Source organism: Podarcis erhardii (assembly GCF_964252035.2).
Source record: "Podarcis erhardii genome assembly, chromosome: 13".
In the NCBI taxonomy this organism is placed as follows: domain Eukaryota; kingdom Metazoa; phylum Chordata; class Lepidosauria; order Squamata; family Lacertidae; genus Podarcis; species Podarcis erhardii.
Window position 1 is genome coordinate 22157028 of NC_138502.1, and position 23007 is coordinate 22180034.

The 23007-nt window shown below is 41.7% G+C and overlaps 1 protein-coding gene across 1 annotated transcript; it reads right to left on the bottom strand.

The window, feature by feature from the left end:
- Nucleotides 1-34: 34 nt before the first annotated feature.
- LIG1 (DNA ligase 1) lies at nt 35-19637 on the bottom strand. The gene is made up of 27 exons (XM_081835046.1): nt 19535-19637; nt 18753-18839; nt 15899-16055; nt 15439-15550; nt 14296-14406; nt 14023-14178; nt 13768-13923; nt 12591-12702; nt 11143-11241; nt 10434-10490; nt 10168-10340; nt 9829-9995; nt 8646-8722; nt 8261-8352; nt 7614-7713; nt 6904-6989; nt 5740-5855; nt 5544-5639; nt 5288-5398; nt 4900-4971; nt 4614-4758; nt 4215-4297; nt 3700-3852; nt 3383-3436; nt 2885-3028; nt 1125-1217; nt 35-338 (listed from the first exon to the last, which is right to left on the bottom strand). The coding sequence occupies exons 1-27, from the start codon at nt 19549-19551 to the stop codon at nt 261-263; spliced, it is 2904 nt and encodes a 967-aa protein (XP_081691172.1). The 5' UTR covers nt 19552-19637; the 3' UTR covers nt 35-260.
- Nucleotides 19638-23007: the final 3370 nt, after the last annotated feature.

The following is a 23007-nucleotide window of genomic DNA, read 5'->3' on the forward strand; positions in this document are numbered from 1 at the left end:
AAGTCCAAGATAGCACAGCAAATGATACAGGCAGTTACCAAAAATACAAGGATTTATTAACAGACCATCATCAACTCAACATATGCCTGCATTTGGGCAAGCGCAGGTCCTTATCAGAACATGCCTCGTTGTATCTTTACCACAGCTCCACAGAGTGGGTGGGGTACATTCATTAGATAAAGTCTGAAGATAGCACCAAGATTCTACCTTGACTCCAAGAGGGGTTCAGCAAAAACCCTTTCACAATCAGATGAATAGGATTAGTAGAAATCATCATCTCCTTTTTCCACTGATTGCTGATTCAGAATCTGCTGCTGCTTCCGGTACAACTCAGCCACCTGCAGCCAGAGAAATATTATGGAAAGTTGTCCATTTTCCATTGCCATTCACCATAGTAACCCTGCACACTGCTACCTAGTCCTTATCTACAGTTCCAGTGGGTGGAATCCAACATAGCACTATGGAGAACATTCTGTCAGTGCAAGGGTTTCTGTTTGCACAATGGAACATTAACCCTAATTCAGTTCTAGGGGGTTCTCCTAATTCTCTGGGGAGGAAATGGGGCACATAGTGGGGAGGAGAGGGAGGAAGTCCTATTGTGCAAGCAGAATTCCTTGTGCTGAAGGAATGTGTTAGAATATTGCCCAGTGTTCCTAAACCTTTAGATCTCTGGAGGGAGATGGTTCCTTAATGTCCTAGATTGTACAGTGGTACCTTGGGTTACAGACGCTTCAGGTTACAGACTCCGCTAACCCAGAAATAGTACCTTGGGTTAAGAACTTTGCTTCAGGATGAAAACAAAAATCGTGTGGCGACAGTGGGAGGCCCCATTAGCTAAAGTGGTACCTCAGGTTAAGAACAGTTTCAGGTTAAGTTCTTAACCCGAGGTACCACTGTATATGTTTCCAAAGAAAAACAAGGCCATTCTCTTCCATGTCACAGATCTGTCAAGAAAACCTGAAGATGATCCCTTCTCCCTCCTCACCCGCTTCTTAGCCGGTCTACAGAAATTAAATACTAGAGTAGTAAAAGGAAGAGATGGCTCTGCACAGTCTGCAAACAGACAATGACTATTAGACCCATAGACTACAATCCCATACATATGTATCCTCCCATCACTGTACCTGAGTACTGGCAGTGGCTTCCTCTGGTTTCTTATCATCACGGATGCGTACGAATCTGGGAAAGCGGAGGGAGATGCCCTTTTCTTCATCAACCTGCAGTGGAAGGACTTGCTGGTCAGAAGTTTAGGGTTGGATGTTTCAGTGCCTCATTTGTACAAGGCAGTTTCCCCCAAAATATGTTATCTAGAGTTCTAGCCAATTTCAGAACTTGGCGATTTGGATAGCAAGGGAAAAGAAACAGTATAGGATATGCCCTTCTTCTGCAATACAGTTTTTGCGATGTGATACTTATTTTAATTCTGAAGAGGCAAATTTTAGTGCCTAGTTTACTTGAAGCACTGACTACTCTTTCCTTGTCCAGAACTAAGCCATGATCTCTTGGGAGCAATCTTGACACTGCCTTTCAGCATATGCGGGGCTCTTTCTATCCATGTCTGCATGCATATGTATACACTGCAGAAGAAAAAAAATCTGAGGAGGAACACACATGAAATACACCAATAATACAGAACTGAAAAATTTGCTCAGACCAATTGCAACGTCTGTCTAAAAGTCAACATTATGACTGATCTGATATACTGAAGCACCAATGACAAGACATTTCACGAAACATTGAAAAAATGTTTGCCAGTGTTAAGCCACTGGCCATAATAAACTTGCATGTTTTACAAAATTCTAAAAACATGAAAAACTATGTAAAACATTACACACTCCACAATACTGTGCAGTAGTATACAAACTATACCACAATTTTGGCAGCACATAATGATTTGAATGGATAAAATATAACTTGCCACAAATTACATAGTATGGTTACTAATAGGACAAATAGTACAACTTTGTAAATAGCTGCAAAATATTGTTCAACAGTAATTGTATGTTCTAAGCAGAAGAGCCCAGAGGAGTTTTAACTATGACGGATGTCAGGACATTCACCAAGCATGTGACAGAAATAAGAATTTATGTGTGACTTTGGCATTGATGCTTCTAGAAACAGGGTGCTGAAGGTCTTTCAAGGTTAGCACACTTAAATATGAAGTAATCTTCCAAGAAACGTTACCTGTCTTTACATTATTAAAGGCAAGTGATGGATTTCAGCCAGATCAAAGTGTAATCCAGCTTCTCTGCACCCATAGAAGCACATTACTTGTTCATTTGATTATAAACACACATAGCAATGAACAGTAAATTCTGCACCATATATATATATATATTTAGAATGTTTTTCAAATAAAATGTGTTACATATTAACAATTGCTTCAAAATCCCATGAGGAATTCCTATTTAACACATAATCTCTGAAAAAAAGAGTATGTGGTCAAAATTAGTTAGCATTTGATTGTGTTTGGACAATAAAGTTTTGTGGTTTTTCACTAGCACGTTTTCAGTTTGGCACAATGCTTTACACCCAGTTGTCTTTTGATTCTCCAGTGACAAAACCTAAACAGTGCCTTTATATAGCATGCTGAATTAATGTTCTCAGAGAACTTTGCATTAAAAAGATTTCCTGAATAGTTACATCCTACTCATTACCCACTGTGTATCTAATCAGAATGATTAATGTGAACAAAAAATAGTTTCCTAACTCAAGGTATGTGTGTACTGCCCTTCATACAAATTTATTCCAGGGTGGGACAGTTCAGGAACAAAAAGCAGGTAAGTGAAGTATATGCATCTAAGCCTGTCTTACGGATAGTTTTGAGAGGTTTAGTGTAGAATTATACATACAATCTCTCACCAATGGCCCATCAATCACTCACCAAACCAGCTGCTGCTTTGTGGACTGGAGAAATGGATAAGTCAGCACACCTCACCTCCCAGACATGCTGAGCCTCTAGCCAATGGTCAGGCTCAGCTGTTCCACCCCAGCGGTAGTAGGGTCGTGGCTGTGGAATCACATAGTCCTGCAATATAGAGACTAGAGTAAGTAGTATTTGTATGGACTATTTCAGAGGAGTTTGAACAATCTTCCTCTGGGCTCTACTTATAGCTGAGGGTTGGGTGCCCACTTAAGACTCTCTAGGCATAGGACCCAGAACACTGGCGTTTCTCCCCTATAAATCAAGAAATAGTTGACTAGGGCAGAAGGCCAGATCCAAGGAGGATGGGCTCCCTTCTTTGCCACTCCTAACTCCACATAAATAGAAATTCCTTGTAAAGCGATACGGTGGGGGTGACGGGAATGAGAATTTCTTCTGTATCCAAGCATGGAGGGACATACAGGAGGATAGTTTGTCAGAGCAGAAAAAAGCTCCTACCTTGAGAGAGGTGTGGAATTCTTCTAGGTCGTAATCTGTGAATCCACAGCCGATCTGAGAGTAGAGGGGAAACATGGCTGTTAGGGAAGTGTTGCCTTGCAGAGCTGGCAAATCCATGTGCTGGACATGATGTGGGAAGTGCAAGACCCACTCAGTTTACTTCTCAGACTACTTTCATCTACCCTCCTGCCTTTTAACTTATAAAACGACAACAAACAAAAGTACTTTTTAAAGTTTCGGGCCAGGTGCACTTGATGCTACAGGGCACCACTAAGCCAAGTGTCCTTAACAGTTGGGTAATCCTGGGGATGCCTTACCTTGCAGATGCTCTGGAACTCCTCGCTATCCTCATCATAGCAAGCCAAGAGGAAACAACCATATACGCCTGCACGTTTGCCCTTGCCCAGATAGGCACCGATCACCACAAGGTCCAAGGTGTCGCCAACACCCTCCAGATAATCTTTCTTAAGCTGGTATGGAAAACAGAGTTACTAAGTGGAGCAACTTGTCTGTTCAGGCATATGGGCTGAACTTGTATCTTTGTCTGGAACTTTCAAATGATGCAAATTTTGATTCTGAATTTGAGGTATATAATGTTGCTTTTATGAATTTTTGCTTATAATATCATTGTCAGCATTCCATAAGGACATTTTATTCAAATGAAGAAGCAAGGAGGAAAATAAATAAGATGCCCTCCTCCCTCCAACAAGAGCACAGTCAATTTGGGGAAGGAAGGGGGCAGGATCTTCACTTCTGCCTCAGGTCAGTCGAGTTAAAGCAGACTTTCTTTTGCCAGGTGGCACTACAAGCTGGACCGGGATTCTGTTCTCACCTTCAGCCAGTTGTGAGATCTCTTTGCAATTTCGTATGTGGCATCCACTTCCAGCGTCTTCACCATTAGCCCCTCGCATGAGTCTGAGGGAGACAAACCATCATTATCCCAACCTCTATGGCACATTTATTTATCCTGCTCCTTTTGTTAAGGAGCTTTAAGCTGTCCACATGGTTCCCCCTATTATCCTCACAATACTATAAAATAGGTTAGGCAGAAAGAGGGACATGCTCAAGGTCACTCAGTGAGCTTCATGTTAAGCACAGAATTAAACCTGGGTCTCCTACCCATGACTGCATGCTGGCTCTCATTGTGGGGGCTCACCAGGAGTCTAGAGCTTCTTATGTGAAATAATACAGTGGCAAGGAGAACAGTGATCCACCACTATCCCCACAATACCTTTGATGGAGCATTCGAGGAAGTCTGCTATCTCATCAGTGTTACTAGTGTCCATGGAGGTTGCAAACAGGAACTGGCCTTCAACTTCATTGAAGGAATCATGAAGCAAAGCCCGACGCTCAGATAGGGGTTTCCGGACTAGAGACTGGAAAGATGCACAATTACACGTTTTGAAAGGCAGATACAGAACAGGGACTCCAGTGGGGTGAGGAAAGCCTAAAGCAGGGCATCAGGAAAACAAATGACTGAAAGCACCAAAGATCCAGGTAATACTGGATACACTTACCTGTCCATTAAGGAAGAGCATGTCGAATGCATACACACAAACCTGCACTCGGATCTCTGTGGCCTCTACATCCTGGAGAATAAAGGTGCAGTCAGAAAAAAGGGGAAGTACAAATTTTCACAGGAAAATTTCTTTGAAATGTTTCTGCTTATTGGTTTTATTTTTCTTCATGTCTCTTGCACACCCCAACTAACAGATGCTAGAAGAGAAATCTTCTTTCCATATGCCGCACAATTTATTCATGGAAGGTACTCTTATTCCCAAAGCCACAACTCCCACATGCAATACCCTCCTTCCCCAATCCAAACATAACCCACCTCATTATAACTATGGTGTGCACCATACCCGGTTAATATTTTTGTAAAACAATCCAGCAGAGGCCACTTACCTTGCGCTTGCGGGTGGTGAGTACCTGGAATGGCTGGATCTGTTTGGAATCAGGATCCCAGGCCACAGCTTCTGCATCCAAAATGCATGATTGCACAGTGCTCTTTTTTACCTGAACAAGGGAGTGGATTTAGCTTAGCTACCCTTTTGAGACCCAGTAGCTATAGAGATGACCCTGTGTTAGCAAGCCTCCACCACATTCTGTTCCCTCCTAGTTATGCACTCCTTTCACCCCATACTTCTAAATGTTGCTGCACCTTGGGGATACGGCTAACAATGTCGGGGTACTTTGTTGTGTTGTTCTCTTGGTTCCGGCTATAGACGTGCACTTCTCCATTATCCAGGATGTGTATCTGTGAGAAAGGAAACAGTTTATCTTGAGCTACAAATTGAAAAGGGATGGGGGTGGATCCCCCTTTTTGGCCTTACACCATGCATCCTTAGCACCCTTACCTGTGCTCGCTCCCCATCGTATTTGTATTCACAGGTGAAAGCTGCCTCTTCAAATCGCTTTAATATCTCTCCAATTCCCCTTGTTGGGTGAGCCAGCATGGGCTTCAGTGGAATCCCTGTGGGGAAAGTACACAAGCTGAGATTTGCAACTACAGTTTAATCAGCAAGTCATTGGAATGGAAAGTGACAGAGATCCCTGTATGGAAAAGAACAGGATTCAGGAAACATATGATGGTAATGGAGAAGAAAGGGGCATGGGAAGCTCAACATTACCCCCCCTATTAATATAGCCTCAGCCCAGTATACCTGAAGGAGCGTCTCCACCCTCACTGTTCTGCCCAGACACTGAGGTCCAGCTCCGAGGGCCTTCTGGTGGTTCCCTCACTGAAAGATGTGAGGTTACAGGGAACCAGGCAGAGGGCCTTCTTGGTGATGGTGCCCACCCTGTGGAACGCCCTCCCATCAGATGTCAAGGAAATAAACAATTATCTGACTTTTAGAAGACATCTGAAGGCAGCCCTATTTAGGGAAGCTTTTAATGTTTTATTTTGTTTTTAATCTCTTGGGAGCCACCCAGAGTGGCTGGGGACACCCAGCTGGATGGGCGTGGTATAAGTAATACATTTATTATTATTATTATTATTATTATTATTATTATTATTATTATTTATTCCCAATTTAAGTATGGAGGTCCCAACTTAAGAGATTCCAAAACATGAAATCATGCATGACAGAATCACTTCTTACTGTTGTTATAGACAACACCTGTGTTTTAAAATATACACCCACAACCAAGAGGATTAGAAACTGGTTTATTTTGTTTCTGTAAATGAAAGCATATGTTTTTTAGAAATTTTTGTTTTGCACTGGTTAACAGTTTTCAGAAGAAAACTGAGAGAAGGACAAAAAAATTCTAGGCAGAATAAGCAAAAAAGGTGGAGCTAGCCAGAACCCTGATCAGAGGCAGGACTAGAACTGAGAGGGACTTTCTCCCTTGTATTGCAGCTAATTTGAATAGCCCTGCATATTGGTGTGAGAGAGAGGACCAACCCATCTGAAGATTCCCTCCTCCTTGTAGGAGAATAAATAATTCTGGAAAAGAGGTAACCACTCTGCTGAAGGCAATACATTGCCTTCCACCCACAAGACAAATGTTCTAGGTACCTGGTGTGATCTTGCAGTGATGAGGCAGACTCTCCACACCATGTTCCAGAAGGACAGGCACAATAGTATCATAATTTGGCAGCTCACTGAAAACAAAGTAACCAGAATGACTTAAGATTTCTGCTAAGGCCTTAGTTCCAAGCCAAGGTCTTGCAAAAGAGTAGTACTGCTTGCAGCCCTAGGCTGCTGATTCAGAAGCCAGCACTACTCATGCAGCACTCCCTATGGCTATGTATGTCTTCTCTGGCATTTATTTGCTCTTGCAAAAAGTTCTATCAGGCTCCAGGTTGTAGGAAAGAAAGGCTAACGTGAGAAAAACCCACATTTTACTACTAATTTGATAATTTGCACTCCAATCTAATTACAATACAGTAAGAGCAACCCTCTCCCCTTCCCTCCCCCCAAAAAGGAGTGCATTTAGGCATTGGGTGGGGTAGGCTGAGTTTACAAATAAAATGCAAACTAGCAGATTAACAGTACCCACAATTACTCTTTTACCACACATGGTTATTCTTACCATCCCAGAATGGATACACTTATTTATTTTAGTCTGGAAAGGCCCACATACACGTGGCTGAGAGCAAAAAGATCTGATATTCCTTGAGGTCCCATTGCTCTTTGAAACTTTAGCTATTTCAGCCTCTGAAGACAGAGAACTAGGGACAGATGAAAAACAATTGGGTCTGAACATTAAGCAGAATGTTACTTACCAGAAGGCCTGTTTAACAATCAATGCTCTCTCGTCCAACCAGTTTTTGCGCACTTCTGCAGACTTGCCCTTTGAAGCATCCAAAACTCCTGGGGGAAATTCTATAGAGGGAAGAAATATATCTATTCCCAGTGGCTCACATATAAACTGCTAAGGTCCCTGTAGCTGGGATGTGGGCCTCTTTGTTTATGATTTCACTATGAAAAATACGGAATCTGTTAAACACAGTTTTTAATTTTAATTCCTAACCCTTAAGCTTGCAAGATAACAAGGAAGTTTTTATACATAGACAGTATCTGGAAACAGATCAGGAAACAAAGGGAAGCTGAGCGTGCTTAAATATATTGCAAAGTTCTGTATCATTCATGGCTACCACAGCCCAACTTTTTGTCTTTCTCCTATTCCTTCTCCTCCATGTCTCAAAGCTTCAAATTCCACATTCTTACAAAATCTCATCTTTGGAAATAAGATACCCATTTATTTGCATTTAATTCTGACCAATTGCAAAATACACATTACTCTTGTCCTGTGGATGGCACCAAATTCCCTACATGCAACATCCAAATGCTTGACACTGGACACTAACTATTCCCAGCTGCAACACAACACAGCTCCAACCCTCACTGCTGTACTGTATCCTGAACTCACTTTGTCCTGGAGGAGTGAGTGATGCTGCCTGGGCTAGAGCAGACAGGACAGACTGCTCTGCTAACCCAATCCTCAGTTTTCCTTCTAGTGACCTGTGATACAAGAAAAAAAAAAACCCAATTGTAACATTACAAGGCTGGAATTGAGGGCTCTAGGAGAACTCTGTGTGTGAATGGGTCTGTGTTTGTTGGAAGCAGGGATATTAGGAGTGGGGACTGAGAAATAGGGTGGTGTGTGGCAACAATAAACCAGCGGGTAAGATAGGAGTGGGAGAAATAACTTACAGTATAGTTTTAGGGAACAGAATGTTACAGGGGTGCAGTATGGAGGTGCTAAAGTGAGGATATGAGTGGATGCACACTAGAAGAAGATATATCTCACTCACCGAGCAACGTAGCGAGCCTCTGAATAGCGACAAGCAACAAACAAAGTCTTGATAATGTCAATCTTCTTGTTCATTGACTGAAAGGAGCACAAATGGGAGTTAATGTTGAGATGCATCTGGAGGGAAGGGCAACCTGGCACATACTTCAGGAACTCTTTTTAGTGTTATATAATGAAACACAGCGGAATCCCCACTCCTCTGTCATACATGAAGCATATATCTTGGTTGCTTCAGACATCATGTGAAGAGATATATTTTTGCCCAGCTTTCACTGACCTGAAAGAATGGACCCTGATGTTTCTGAATTCCTGTGTTTCACTGCTCCTCTTTTTATAATGCTGTTTTACTGCTTTTAATTGTTTTTATGCTATTTTTGTATACTGCTTACAGATTTTTAAATATTAAGTAGCTTAGAAATGCTTTTAAATGAATGAATGAAGACAGCAAGCTCACAAAAATTGTGTTCATATTAATGCTTTTACAACTCCCCTCCCAGATATTAGCTTATAGCTATGTTCCCTTGGGGACTCTGCAGCCTATCCTTTGTATTTGTAGTAAAAGAACAGCCCAATCTAAAAGTACAGAGAAAAAACCTCTGCTTTAGAATTCTTGTACTATTTGAGTACCACACATGTATACTCCTTTAGCACAGCATTATCTGTGCTTTCTTGGAAAATATCACATCAGATATGTTGCACCAAATGCACATTAGAGGAGAAACGCTTTGGGGGGTGGTGAACTAGATTTGGATGGTGGGCCAGAATTATTATATCTCTTCCTTGTGTAAGACAAATTTGGTAGGTGGGAAGGATGGTCCACCTGTCAATCATCTGGTGTTACATCAGCTGATCTTTGTCGCCTGCAGTTTCAAATCCAACTGTGCAGGCAAGTGCACTGGTTGCAAAGCTCCTTTCAAAGTGTTTCACTGGTGGTCAGGTATTGCAAAGCCTATTGCACAAACCATAGCAAACCTCTTCTGCCTAAACCAGGTCTTTACATGCTCCACAGATGAGTGTGGCTTGACAAAAAGGGGCTAGCAGGCCAAATTAGACCCATGTGCTGGAGGTTCTAAGTCTCTGCTTTAGGCTTAACCTGACCTCAGTCTTGCCCCTTCCCCAGATAACCCAATGATTTCTCTTGACTCTTGTCCCTGACCATCCGTGCCCAATCATCCATTACTTACAGAGCTCCCTGTCATACGCCCAATGGCCTGAAGTTTGCCAAAGACAGAAGCAGCATCAAGCTTGGGTGGGGCAAACATGGTACCCTGTGTAGTGCGGCTACTCTCAGCAACCAAACCCAGGTCTCCCTTTTCTGCTGCTTCTGCCTTGATCTGGTCCAAATTACGACCTACAGAAGGAAGGAAGGACCACAATGATCATGAACACCATGGTCTAGCTCAATCGCCAATTTCTTATGAATTCCTGACAGTCTCATCATTTAGATAAGGACAGAGGCAGCCATTATTACATTGGTGCTGAATGCCTGGAGATTAGCAGTAACTGTAACTGGGCAAACTCACCTGTAGCCTGAGCCAAAGCTTTCATGAGGATGGTTTTACCAATGCCCAACTCTAGGCCCTCATATGCTGGGCCTAACCGGTTGAGACAGAGGTAGACACAGGGCAGCAAGTCTTCTGGAGACAGAGCAATCACAGAGCGGAAAAGATTGCTCAGGGTCTCTACAATTTTCAACCTGGCAACATAGATCAGAAGCGTATTAGAACACCTTGTGGTCAGATAAAATGCTACCCCCATTCATTCCATGAATTCTAGAAAGTGACCTTACCGGGCAGATTCCTCCTCAATCTTCTCAAAGGTACGAGCTACTGCCAGGTATGGTACCCTGTCAGAGGAATGAGGACATGACACTGGTTCAGAACCATGTAGCTAAATAAGGATCAGGCAACAGTGTCAGTTGCTGCTTTCTTGTACCTTTTACATTGCCTGGCAAGGGCTGTGGTCATAGAATGTGAGTATTAAAAAGTCTTAAGTCATACCAAAAAGTCCATCCACCTTCTGATTGACTGAAACAAGTAAACCAAGATACACCATAGAAGAAAGCCACTTTCCCCCTCCAACCAAAGCAAACATGGAGCGACAAACCAATGACAAGAGTGCTTTTTTGGACCATTTAGAATCTGACCTCAGGGCAGGAATTGGATTAGATGATCAATGCAGTAATTTTCAGCACTATGATTCTATGGTCAAGCATGAATGTGGCTAACATGAAAACAGACTATCCAAACAGGATGGCTAATCTTTAGCCTTCCTGATGTTGCTGGCCTGCCATCTTCCCTGACTATAGGCCATGCTGCCTGGAGTTGATGGGAGTTGGGAGTCCAACAACATCTGGGGGTCACAGGTTAGCCACTTGTTAACTATGCTCTCTAGTTCTTGGATTATAAGGGGTGTATGAAGGTAGACTATGGAAACAAGGGTTGCGACTAACAGCCTTCTGTCACACACAAAAAGGCCCCCATCCTAGCAGCACTTACCTCTGGCCAGGGCCCCAACAAGCATCATTTATAGGATGATAATTTCCCTTCATTGGGTTGTAATTTGTAGGCTCAAGTGTAAGAGATGGCTTGGCATAACTATAAAAGTAGGAAATAGGCATGCAGTTTGACTGTGACCATCATGTATGTGTTCAGGCAACTTAGCAAATAAGTCCACAAAGGTTTCAAACCATTAACCCTTTTCTCTTAAAATAAATTAGTTCACCTGCACATGCATAATCCACTGTTACTTTGTTTACAATAATTCTCCATCTTCTGATGCTAATTTCTGGCTCAGCACAAGCAAGTGGTTATTTATAGATCTCTCCTAAAGACAGACTGATAGGATCCAAAATGGTTCAAAGTTGGTAATCTTATTTAGACAAACTAGCACTGACAAGAGCTGAAACTTTCTAGCATTACTAAATACACATTAGTTAGAAAAAGATAAAAATAATATAGTCAAAACCATTTTAGACCCCACATGTGACTAGATACTTGAGGGTGTGGAATTCAATGGCACCTTGAAAAATATTAACAACCCCAACTCTTCCCACAAAGCCAGCCAAGACCTAGGTTAACACATATTATTTCCCCAGACATTCTTTACCCAGTCTGGGATTGGAGTTACTAGCTTTTTCTTATAATCAGTACTAAGCTAATCAAAGCTCTAGGGATAGCCTTCACAAATGTGAGAAGGAACAGAGAAGACAACTAAGTAAAATTAGCAACATCAAGTGAATGAAGGGGCCAATAATGACCACAACCAGTGCTTTTTTTTCCCCCAGGGAGTACTCAAGGGTACACATTACCGACACCTCTCCTTTTTTTGTTTTGTTAAAAAGTGACACTTACTGTAACAGCTTCATGGTGAGTACCAGTACCTATTTTTCTAGGAAAAAAAGCACTGACCACAACCATCAATTCAACTGTCTCATTGGACAAGGAGATTCTCAAAGTATGCCTAGTTTATGCAGGAGAGAAGATGGGTAAAAATGAAGGGTGATTGTGGTGGGATTCCTTACTTGGGAATGAGCGGAAACATAGACCAATTCCTCTATACAAACAGTGAAACAGAAAGTTCAAAGTTTGTCAAGGCACTGTCTCCCAGCCCTAACTTCTTATCACCATCATTACAGTTGTTAGAAACAACCAACATAACATGTACAATTGTGGGACTCCCATACAGTCCAAAACAGAAATATTTGAATTTATTGTCATCTATGGTGGTTTTTTTCTGTGGACAAAACACTTTACAGTCTCTCTTACTGTGCTGCTACCATTACCTTTGGTTTTCCCTCCAATCAACTCTCCCAAGTGAGCAAAAACTAGCTTGCTTCCATACAGAGTGGCTGGCAATTGTATGAATTCCTGCAAGTTACTCTAGAGTCCTAACCTGGTGGTAACACAAAAGAAATATAGTGCCTCAGATGGCACTGATCACTTGCCAGTCAGCTTTGCTATTGGATTCATGGCCATTAAGGCTCTTTGGTGCAGGCATGATTCCTCCTATCACCGGCACTTCTTTTTTCTCTGTCTTCATAGAGGCTTTCCGAGGGGCTATAAGGCAGAAATGAGACAAAAGTGGCAGTTTCCCTCCATAGGCAGAACAACTATTGGAGTACTGATGAATCTATGAGAATTACCACAAACTTGGGAGGTACTGGGACCAAGTCTAAGACATTGGAAGCATTCTGCAGTAGGCCAGACTCTTAGCCCCTTCTTGGACTATCAACAGTGAGATTTCAGAATCACTTCTTATTTTTCCTTTTCCTTTTTTATTCTATTAAATTTGTCAGTTGCTTTATCTTGCCTAGGGCAATCCAAAGCAACTTCCAATCAAACAAATAGACAATAAAACCCACATAGATACATTGAAACCAAGATGAAAGAGGAATACATTAAAAACATCCCACTCACTTCTAAAAGACCACAAATAGTTAAAAGTGAAAAAGGCCTGGTTATAAAGGGAAGTTTTTGCCTGGTACCTAAAGATATATAATAATAGGGCCAGGTGAGCCTCACTGGATAGAGCATTCCACAAATGAGGAGCCACTGCAGAAAATGCCAGTTCTTGTGTTGCTGACCTCTGGACTTCTTGCAGAGGAGGCACATGAAGAATGGCCTCAGATGAAGTGTGCAGGGTCTGGGTTGGTTCATATGGGGAGAGGCGGACCTTGAGGTATTGTGGTCCTGAGTAGGCCCAGAAGCTAATAGCAGCAGGTGCAGTCGAACCAGGATTGGTGTTATATGCTCAAGCCATCTTGCCCCAGTGAGCAACCTGGCCACTGAATTCTGCACCAGCTGAAGTTTCCAAACAGTCTTCAGAGGGAAACCCACAAACCTCCTGGCATTTGTTATCTCCGTGTTATGCAGCACAGTACTGGTGTAGAAGGTATTCTTTCTTCCACACAGTTCTTTGCCAATCCCTTTCCAATTTCCTTTCACAACCATTCTGACTAAATTTTTTTTTAAAAAATCCTATATTTTCAAGAATCCAAAACTCTCATAATATAGTGGTTTCTAAATGGGGCCATGGATACATTTCCACACAACATTCTCAGTGAGGATCTAATAGAAGTACTATCATTTGAGCATGAATATTTGCATCTACCATATGCTCACCAAAAAAATTAGAGATGGGCTTGCTGGATGGCTTAGGGGGTGCTGGTGTTGTCTCTTCCTCTGTATCTTGCTCAATTTTTACCTGCACCACTTCTGAATTATCATCTTTCATTTCTTCTGTCTTGATGGACCCCTCATCTGGCTCCCCTTTTGTGCCTACACAAGAAGGATACATTCCCACACAACATTCTCAGTGGGGATCTAATAGAAGTACTATCATTTGAGCATGAATATTTGCATCTACCATATGCTCACCAAAAAAATTATAGATGGGCTTGCTGGATGGCTTAGGGGGTGCTGGTGTTGTCTCTTCCTCTGCATCTTGCTCAATTTTTACCTGCACCACTTCTGAATTATCATCTTTCATTTCTTCTGTCTTGATGGACTCCTCATCTGGCTCCCCTTTTGTGCCTACACAAGAAGGAGAAGACAAGGTCTAACAGAATTCAAAGAAGGTTCAGTCTGGATATCTGGATATCATCTTGTACCTTTCTTCAGCCTTGCAACCAGGCATCAGAAAGTACTCACCCTCTCCATCCTCATTATCTCCTTTCCATCTTTTGGTACAATGTTCCTGCTGGATGCTATCATGGTTAATGACTTCTTCCTCTGCTTTACGTTTAGGGAGCTGCTTGCGTGCTGAAGGCAGAGATAAGTCTTGCTGATGGACAAATTGGCACTACAATTTTCTTAACAATTAAGATAATTTCTTGTTGGTACAAACTAAAGTAAGAGTTAGTTGTCACCTCACTAGCCCCTCAGCCAAACTGAGATATGAAACCTAGGAGCTAAATGTCACCTTAAACCTAGGTTATGGGTGCAACAATGGAATGTCACATTCACAGACATTAATGATGTTCAGGTCCTATGGGTTCTGTCTCTGCACTTGTCTAGCCATAATACCACACACTGATGTGTTAGCCTGAGGGAATTTTCCCAAAAGGGTTAAGATGGTAGGCTGCTGAAAGGGAAGTGAAATATTTTAAGGGAAGCCTTAGAGAATACCATGTTGGAAGCCTTAGTTCCAGTTTTTCTTTGCCTGCATTTACTATTTGAAAATTCTTTGCATTTTTCTAGGATTGCTATGATTGAAAACTACTTCCCCAGGCTCTGGAATCTAATGAATCCCCTATGTGTATCTCAAACTGCAAGTTGTCCTTCTGTTCAGAGCCAAATTTCTCCAGTTAAGAGGAAACAGCCTATTACTTTAAAGTGTGCAAGAAACTTTTCAACACATTTGTGATTTCAACCTGTTCTGCTGCATCAGAAAAAGTATTTTATTGCAAGTTGTGGGTCCATCCATCCTTGCCATCTTAATTTTTCAAATGTGTAACACAGGGGAAATTAGGGAATTTAAATATGTGATGTGCATGTATGTAACAGTCTTTCCAAGCAGCTAAAAGAACTAGAAGTGGCACTGATCAATAAGCCCATATTCTAAACAGTGCATGCTTACTTAGAACTAAACCTCTCTAACTTCAAAGAAACTTACTTTCTTATGTGTTTAAAGAATAATTTCAAAACAAATGCCACTAAAGAAGTCTTATAGCAGAGAGGTGAAAGTTGTAAGATAAGAGCCAGGTCAATATTCCATTATACTATCATGTACAGAAGAAGAAAAAACCTAAGATTTTATGGATGCTCTTGATGACCAAATGGCTGGGTACCTACCTGTTCTACGCCGGGGAATGTAGGTGGGTGAGGGAGAATTAGAGGTAGCTGGGCTGGTGCTTTGTGAGGTGCTCTGCACAGGAACCTTTTGCTCAGGAACACAGTCAGAAACCTAAAAAGGCAGAACTGCACAGTAAAAAGGTGACAGCAGAAGAAATAACTCCAAATAAAAGTGTTGCATTCTTGGGGCTGGGCAAGACAAGAAAACTACCTGAGAATCAATTTAATGTTGAAATGAAAGAGGCACTACAAAGGATGCGGTTTTGAGGGTAAAAGGGGGATGTAGCATTCTTTATACATAGTGATGAACCAGGGCACCCTAAATACACTAAGTTGCTGGAAACTGAAATCACACCCAAAAGACCAGGGCTGCAAGACCTGAACTACAGTTTTCAGAGATGGATTGATTTCTGCATGAATAGTTATTCGAAGATCAGGGCATGTCAGAAAGGGGGCCTACCTGCTTGTTATTATCTGCCTCTGTATCCTTTTGTTTTGGTTTCCCAGAATCCTCTTCACTTTTAATAACGGAGGTGGTTTTTTGGGCTGCAGTATTCACTGGGGAATTTGCATGGTGTGTTGTACCATTTACCTGTGGTTCAGAATCTACAAGTTTCCTAAAACGAGACAGAATGCTTAGCAACAGAACAACTGGACATATTAATTATTATTATTATTATTATTATTATTATTATTATTATTATTATTATTATCCTCAACTTTCCTCCAAAGACCTCAAGTTGGCAAACGTAGTCTTCCTCAATCATTTTATACTCACAACAGCCCTATAAGGTAGGTTAGGCTGAGAGATAATTACTGGCCCAAATTCATGAAGTGACATTTATGGCTGAATGGGCATCTGAATTTGGATCTCTACGGTCCTAATCCAAAACACTAACCTCTATACCATACAGGCTCTCCAATGTATGCATAAGCCCATCATCCATCCCTAATGCGGACTCTTTGAGCTGGATTCATTTCAAAATCCATTCTAGTTTATGTGCCATCAGCAAAAAGCAGGAGCAAATGTTCTAGTAGAGAGGTTTAGGTAGCAATTACACTTCAGGCACATTGTGAAGAGGTAAAAAGAATTGATGGTGTGGCAAGAATTTACTTTTACACCACCTGTTACCCAGGTGAGGGGACAGCTTTTAAATAAAACACGGAACCAAGAGAATTACAGCAAGATTCAGCAGATCCAGTTAAGGACTTGAAGTTTATTAGATACTATTGCAAAAGAACCAACTTAATGCGGCTATTCTAGTCAAACCACCACTTAAGAAGGTCTGCCATGAGAAGAATTAAAACAAGGGTTTTATAGGCACAGCACACAAAGAGTCATAAAACACCTAAGCATTCTCAAAACATAAACATCCTTCTACATACATCAAGAAAGGTTACATGACAAGTAAAACATATATGGTTCTATATATTCACCCCTGCAATCACCTTGAGATCCCCAAGAGTGTCCTGGCTTTTTAGTCTCAAATGTTGTATTTCTATCACAATTTCCTTGCCAACCAGGCCTTCAGAAGGGTTGTTTACATTCCAGTCCCTATCTCACTTCCCTTGTCCCTGGGACATTTCAGGAAGCTTCAAGGAGATGTTTGTATTTACACTCTGATGTTAACTAGAACAACATAACCATTTGTGCCACTTTCAAGGTTAGATAGGGTTTCTTGTTTATGGCCTAGAGAGCACAGGGGTTATAAAATATAGGCACACAGGAACTACACATAAAAACTATTCAGTGATGCATTCTATCTTTATAAACATTAGATGTTATTAATATCTGAAACATAATTAAATCAAAATGTACACCCTGGGTCTCTGATTCTTATATCAATGTCAAGGAACTTGTACATAAAAAGTGAAAAAGCAAACAGTAAGTAAAAGATCAAACTTGTTCATGTTAATAGTTACATTAAATCCTGACACTAAAACGCCTGTGAAGTCTCTCTTTCCATATTCTCCTGTTTTTCTTCACTCTACAGTAGTTGGACTACACTTGTCTACTCAGAATTAAGCCCTATGGATGGGCAAGAGTTTATCAGATTGCAGCTTTCTCCTAACCGATTCTAACTGCTTTGGAATGCTCTTGTCCATCACATGATACAGTTCCTTACCAGCCTTCTAAGAGGGTCAACACTTTTCAGTGTTGGAATGATAAATGCTCCTACTCTATAATAATATAACAAAACCCATGACATAATTATAACAAAAATTAAAATAGCAAGCCAATAAAAATATATTTCATATTTAAACAGATAATGACCATATTGGATTGCTGAGCAGTATTTTTGGTTTTCCTTTAAATTTCATTTTTAGCTTCAACAAGAAATCTGTTATCCTAAAAAGTGGGATATAAATGTAATAATAGTAATTAAAGCTTCTTTGCTTCCGAGAGAGAAACATGTGGTAGAATTGAAAAGTGCTGCTTGGAAGTATAAAATTGTTTTACATTAACACTGTTCCTAATTTGTACTTCTGCACGTGTATTTATCTAATATCATTAAATGCATTTTAAATATTTTGAGAAAATACAGTGGTACCTTGGTTCTCAAACGCCTTGGTTCTTAAACGCCGAAAACCCGGCTGTCGGCTATTGTTTCCAGGGCACCTGCACCAATCAGAAGCTGTGCCTTAGTTTTCGAACATTTCAGAAGTCAAACGGACTTCCAGAATAGATTAAGTTTGGCACTTTTGTTTTTGCCATTTATTTTGCATTTTTGTTTTTGAGGCTTTTTCAGTTCACTTGTTTTTGTTACTGTGTGGAACCCAATTCAGCTACTGGTTGATTGTGTGACTGCGGAAATGGATAAAAGCCCCCTATTCAAACAATGACTATCATCCGTGGAGGTAAGAAAAAAATTAATTTTTATTTTTATCATCTATGATACTGTCTTATTTATTTTATAGTACAGTATATTGATTATTGCTTTCATTTAATGGATCAATGGTCTCATTAGATAGTAAAATTCATGTTAAATTGCTGTTTTAGAGGTTGTTTTTAAAAGTCTGGAATGGATTGATCCATTTTCTATGGGAAAGTGCGCCTTGGTTTTGGAATGCTTTGGTTTTAGAACAGACTTCTGGAATGGATTAAGTTTGAGAACCAAAGTACCACTGCATTGTAAGAGTAAAACCAAAAGGCTCTTACTTAAAAGCACTAGTCTTCAGCAGATTTTATTGTGCATGTGTGGAATCTGATATTCTGTGAAAATTTTGCATCCTGAGAGTTTCAAACTGCATTAAAAAGGGTGAGTAGTGTACAGTTTTGTCCATATACCAGTGCATACCCCAATGTGACTTACCTTTTGGGGGCAGGCTCCTCTTCCAGGTGATTCTTCTCTGCTGCTTCTTTTCCAGGCTTCGTTTGTGCCAGGGGTTGGAAGAATGATCTGCCCAGATACAAATAAATATGGTTATGTCTATTATCTTCCTCTACTCCTGGCGACAGAGTTCACCCACTTCTTTCAACAACAGGACTGAGGTTATCAGTACTTCTGGCTGTTCGAAAAGCCAATAGTTCCCCCCAATACCAAATAGAGTCACATATTATTACATGGGTATCTTAGGCAGAAATAGTACGCATGATGATACATGGCAAGTCAGTGGTGGTGGAGTGGTTAGAGTGGCAGACTAGGAACTAGGAGAGCAGGGTTCAAGTCCTCCCATGCAGTCATGAAGCTTGCTAAGTGACCTTGGGCCAACTAGTCTCTCTCAGCCTGACCTACCGCACAGGGTTGTTGTGAGGATAAAAATAGGGAGAAGGAGAACCATGCACACAGTACTGGTGGGTTGGAACCCACTAGTGGGTTGTGGCCTGATCCAAGGTGGGTTGCTACAGGAAAACTACCACCGTGCAAATGTATGGTAAAAGATTAAGAAATGGGTCCCCAAATGCATGTCTGGGTTAAAAGTGGGAACTGGGTCTGAAAAGGCTGACAATACCTGCTCTAAAGAACGAGCACACTGTTCAGCTCAGCAAAAAATATTTGACAAGCAAACATTTCCCCAAGTTGCCAATTTCTATGTTTGAACATTGGGGGGGGGGGAAGTTCTCCTCATTCCCACATTCCAAGGTGATGCTTACCTTATAGTGCTTTGCATTGTGCAGCTTTGGATAAGGGTAGTACTGAACCTGCTGTCAGAATAACAACTCGGCTGGCCACTTCCACAAGGCAAAGAGAGCACAAGTGGGGTTCATGGAACAGGTTGTTAGATCCTATCCTCTCATGGCCTATAGCTGATAAAAATGAAAAGAGGAAGCAGATGAACAAACAAGTCATGAATTAGTTTGAGCCTGAGCTACTCCCAGAAGTATGGCAAGACCTCATCTGGGTTGATTTTAAAGCTCAAATAAAATATAAATATTAATCCATCTCAAGATGCAGTACTTTATATTTTTCATGATCTTGCTTTAAGTGTTGATATCCATTCCAAGTTATTGTGATATGACAATTAGAAATGTGTGTGTGCGTATATGTATGTATGTATGTATGTGTGTATGTGTATATATATAAGGCATGACAGTGGGAGCATGCTATGTAGTAAACATGGCACCTCAAACATCCACACATACATACTTGTGCTGTGGAGGAAACCCAAAAGTGTAGTATGAATAGCTAGTCTTATGAGACACAGCTGTCTGGTTCACAAGACAGTGTCTCCAGTTACAGCTCCAGTTCCCTCCTAGGATGTCAGCTGAGAGACAATGCTGTGAGCCTCCACAACCCTTTCGCTAGGTACAAAAAAGAGGATGGAGTTGGTGAGGGACTGACAGAGGCACCTTAGGAAAAAGGAGAGCACTTCCTGTAGCATCAGTTGTCCTTGAGACTAAATTTAAATAGGAAAGGGTGGTGGGGAAAAAATGCAGCTAACTTGTGCACCCTTCTACACATAATCTTACATGTATATAGTGAACTAATCAAGAATGACTACTGTACTAGCTAATGATTTTATATCCCCCGTCACTAACATGGATTAGAACTGTTTTACTCAACTGTGCATAAAACAGCCCAACTACAATTGTGTGTGTGTGTGTGTGTGTGTGTGCAGTCCCCCTGTAAATCCCTCGTACTGTAGTACTATGTGCCACAGGACAGGATAGAAGGGGATGGCAGCTGCTGAAGATACGTGTGTGTGAAATTGGAAAGGCTTTCTTTTGTAAAAAAGAAATTATGTTGAAACGCTTCGTGTGGCACTACACAGCCAAGAGCATGTACAGTAATCTAAAAAAAGGAAAGATCTGTGAAGTATAAGGGACAGCGGAGAAGCTACATTATCTGGTGCCATGTCTTTTTCAGGGTCCAGAGGAACATCCTTGTGCTTCAGCTGCATAGCAGAGAAATGCTAGACCTCTTAAGATTAATCGACTTACAAAATACACAGTAGGCAAAATTCCTTGCAGCTGCTACATATGTTGTCTGATAGAAAGCAGGGACAGGGTCCCTGTGCCTTGAAAAGTTGTGGAAAAGGAGAAACTTCAGCAGGAGAGGCTTTCCGCTCTTTCCTAACTTTTGAAAGCGCAGGAACCTCAGTAGCCAAACAGGCGTCCCTGGTGACGCTCACGTGCCCCACAGTTTTATCTAGTTTCTCGTGTCCTGCCACATTTTAAATGACCAAGAAACAGAACTCCGGATGTGGCAGGATTTGTTTCTTTCACCAGGAACAGGCTGGCTGGCACAATAGTATCTCTGCCTGCGCCCCTTGATTTTGTATGATCAAACGTCGCCACACCTTCTGTTGAAGAAAGGCGTGCGGGGGGGGGAGGGGGAGGGAGAGACAGAAATACGCCGCCCTCATGACGGCGAATGAGACAAACAACGAACGAATAAACCGTTTTTCGTTTAAAGAACCCCATCCACTGAGAGGAGCAGAGGAGGTGAAAAGTATAGGCCGCCCCCCTCAGCAGCCACCTCCAACGGAGGAGGGAGGGAGCCAAAGAGAATAATACCCGACGCCCTCTTGGGTCCCTGGGAAGAAGAGTAAGAAGAAAAAAGGGGCAGGTGAGGGGGCGCCTCCTTGGAGAACTGGGGTGGGGGGAGGGGTTGCCACATTCCCGCCATTCCCCCCCCTCGCGAAAGGGGGGCCCCACTCTCCGTCTCGCGCTGGCCAGTGAATTCCCGCCAAAACTTTACCCCGCCCCTCCCCCCTCGTTGCGAAGGTTCCTTCAACGGCCTGCACGCGACAGTTACCTGCACGAGCCTCTGCAACGTCGATATCGCTGTCTGTTTGTCTCTCTCTGCCGCTTTGCAAACCTTTCTATTTTTTTTCGCGCGAAAATCCAACCCTGACAGGCGGAGCTACGTCACACACTCGACAACCCTCAGCACGCTGGGAAACGTAGTTTTCTGGTGGTGGTGTGGTGGGGAATCACTCTTCCCCCGTTTCCATCCTTCCTTCCGTGGGCATGCTGGGAAATGAAGTCCGATCTGAGGCAGCCCAAGCGCTTTGTACTACTCGTGGTCGGGCGGCGGCATCCTAGAAAATGGATTTATTATTATTTTTTAGATCGCATTCCACTTTTTGATGTCCTGCACTCAGAACTGCTTAGTGAAGTGCGTGCTGGGAAATGTAGTCTATGTTTGTGAGTTTGGGCAAGTGCTGCTGCGGTTAGCGAAGGCACAATTAAATGATTTTATTCCAGTTTTCAGTACTCTTTTTATAGGACTGTGGCAGTTGCTCCTCTTATTGGGAGAAAACAGACACTACTGATTTGAAGGTGTGTTAGAACATTCGGTATTAATGTAAAATAGTGGCATATAACCATGTTAACACTTTAGATCCAAACCAAATCCACTGTTTTTCTGCTCAATCTTAAAACTGAAAAGGCTTAAGATCTTCTGATCCTGGAAACCTTTATTCCCAGTGTATTTTTCTTCAGACATTTTACCAACAATATGAAAACAGAAACACAAAATGGTTCAAAACTCTAGCCTAGCCACTAATGTGCAAATAGTCCTGCTTCGCAACGTGCCCTTTAACTTAGATCAGCCCATCCTTACCTTTTGGGGCCAGGGGGCATCTTTGAAAATCTAAAAAAAAACTGTTGTGGAAGCCACAAAATATCCATTCCACTGAAGAATAGTTGATGGTGCTTGGAAACTGCAATTGGTGCAGAATGCAGCAGCAAGAATGTGGGAGCTGAGATATATTCCACATGTTCTGTACTGGTTACATTGGCTGCCTATTTGCTTCCATGTGCAATTCTATTTGCTGGCTTTGGCCTTTAAAGCACTAATGGTTTGCAACTGTGTTATTGGAAGGATTGCTTACTCCTGTTATGAGACTGCTTGAGCATTACATGTCTAGTTCCTGCTCTCCAGACTGCTGGTAGGAGCTGTTAGATTGCCAGGTATCAGAAACACGATCTTCTCAGTGTCTGTTGGTTTTTAAGAAGCTTGAAAAAAATTCAGTCCATTGTGGGTCTGAAATTTTTTAGTTGCTGCTGCCTATAAGCAAATCAATGCTTCATTTCTAATTGTTATTTTTATTTTTTAAAACTGTACATACATTTCCTTCTGAGGACACAACACAATGAAAGGCAATATATAAATCTCTGAA

Bases quoted from the DNA above. Each gene is read 5' to 3' on its own strand.
- LIG1 (XM_081835046.1), bottom strand. The intron at 10,341-10,433 runs GTAAGGTCACTT...CTATGTTGCCAG, and splicing joins ATTGAGGAGGAATCTGCCCG to GTTGAAAATTGTAGAGACCC. The intron at 1,218-2,884 runs GTGAGTGATTGA...CTTCCACTGCAG, and splicing joins ACAAAGCAGCAGCTGGTTTG to GTTGATGAAGAAAAGGGCAT.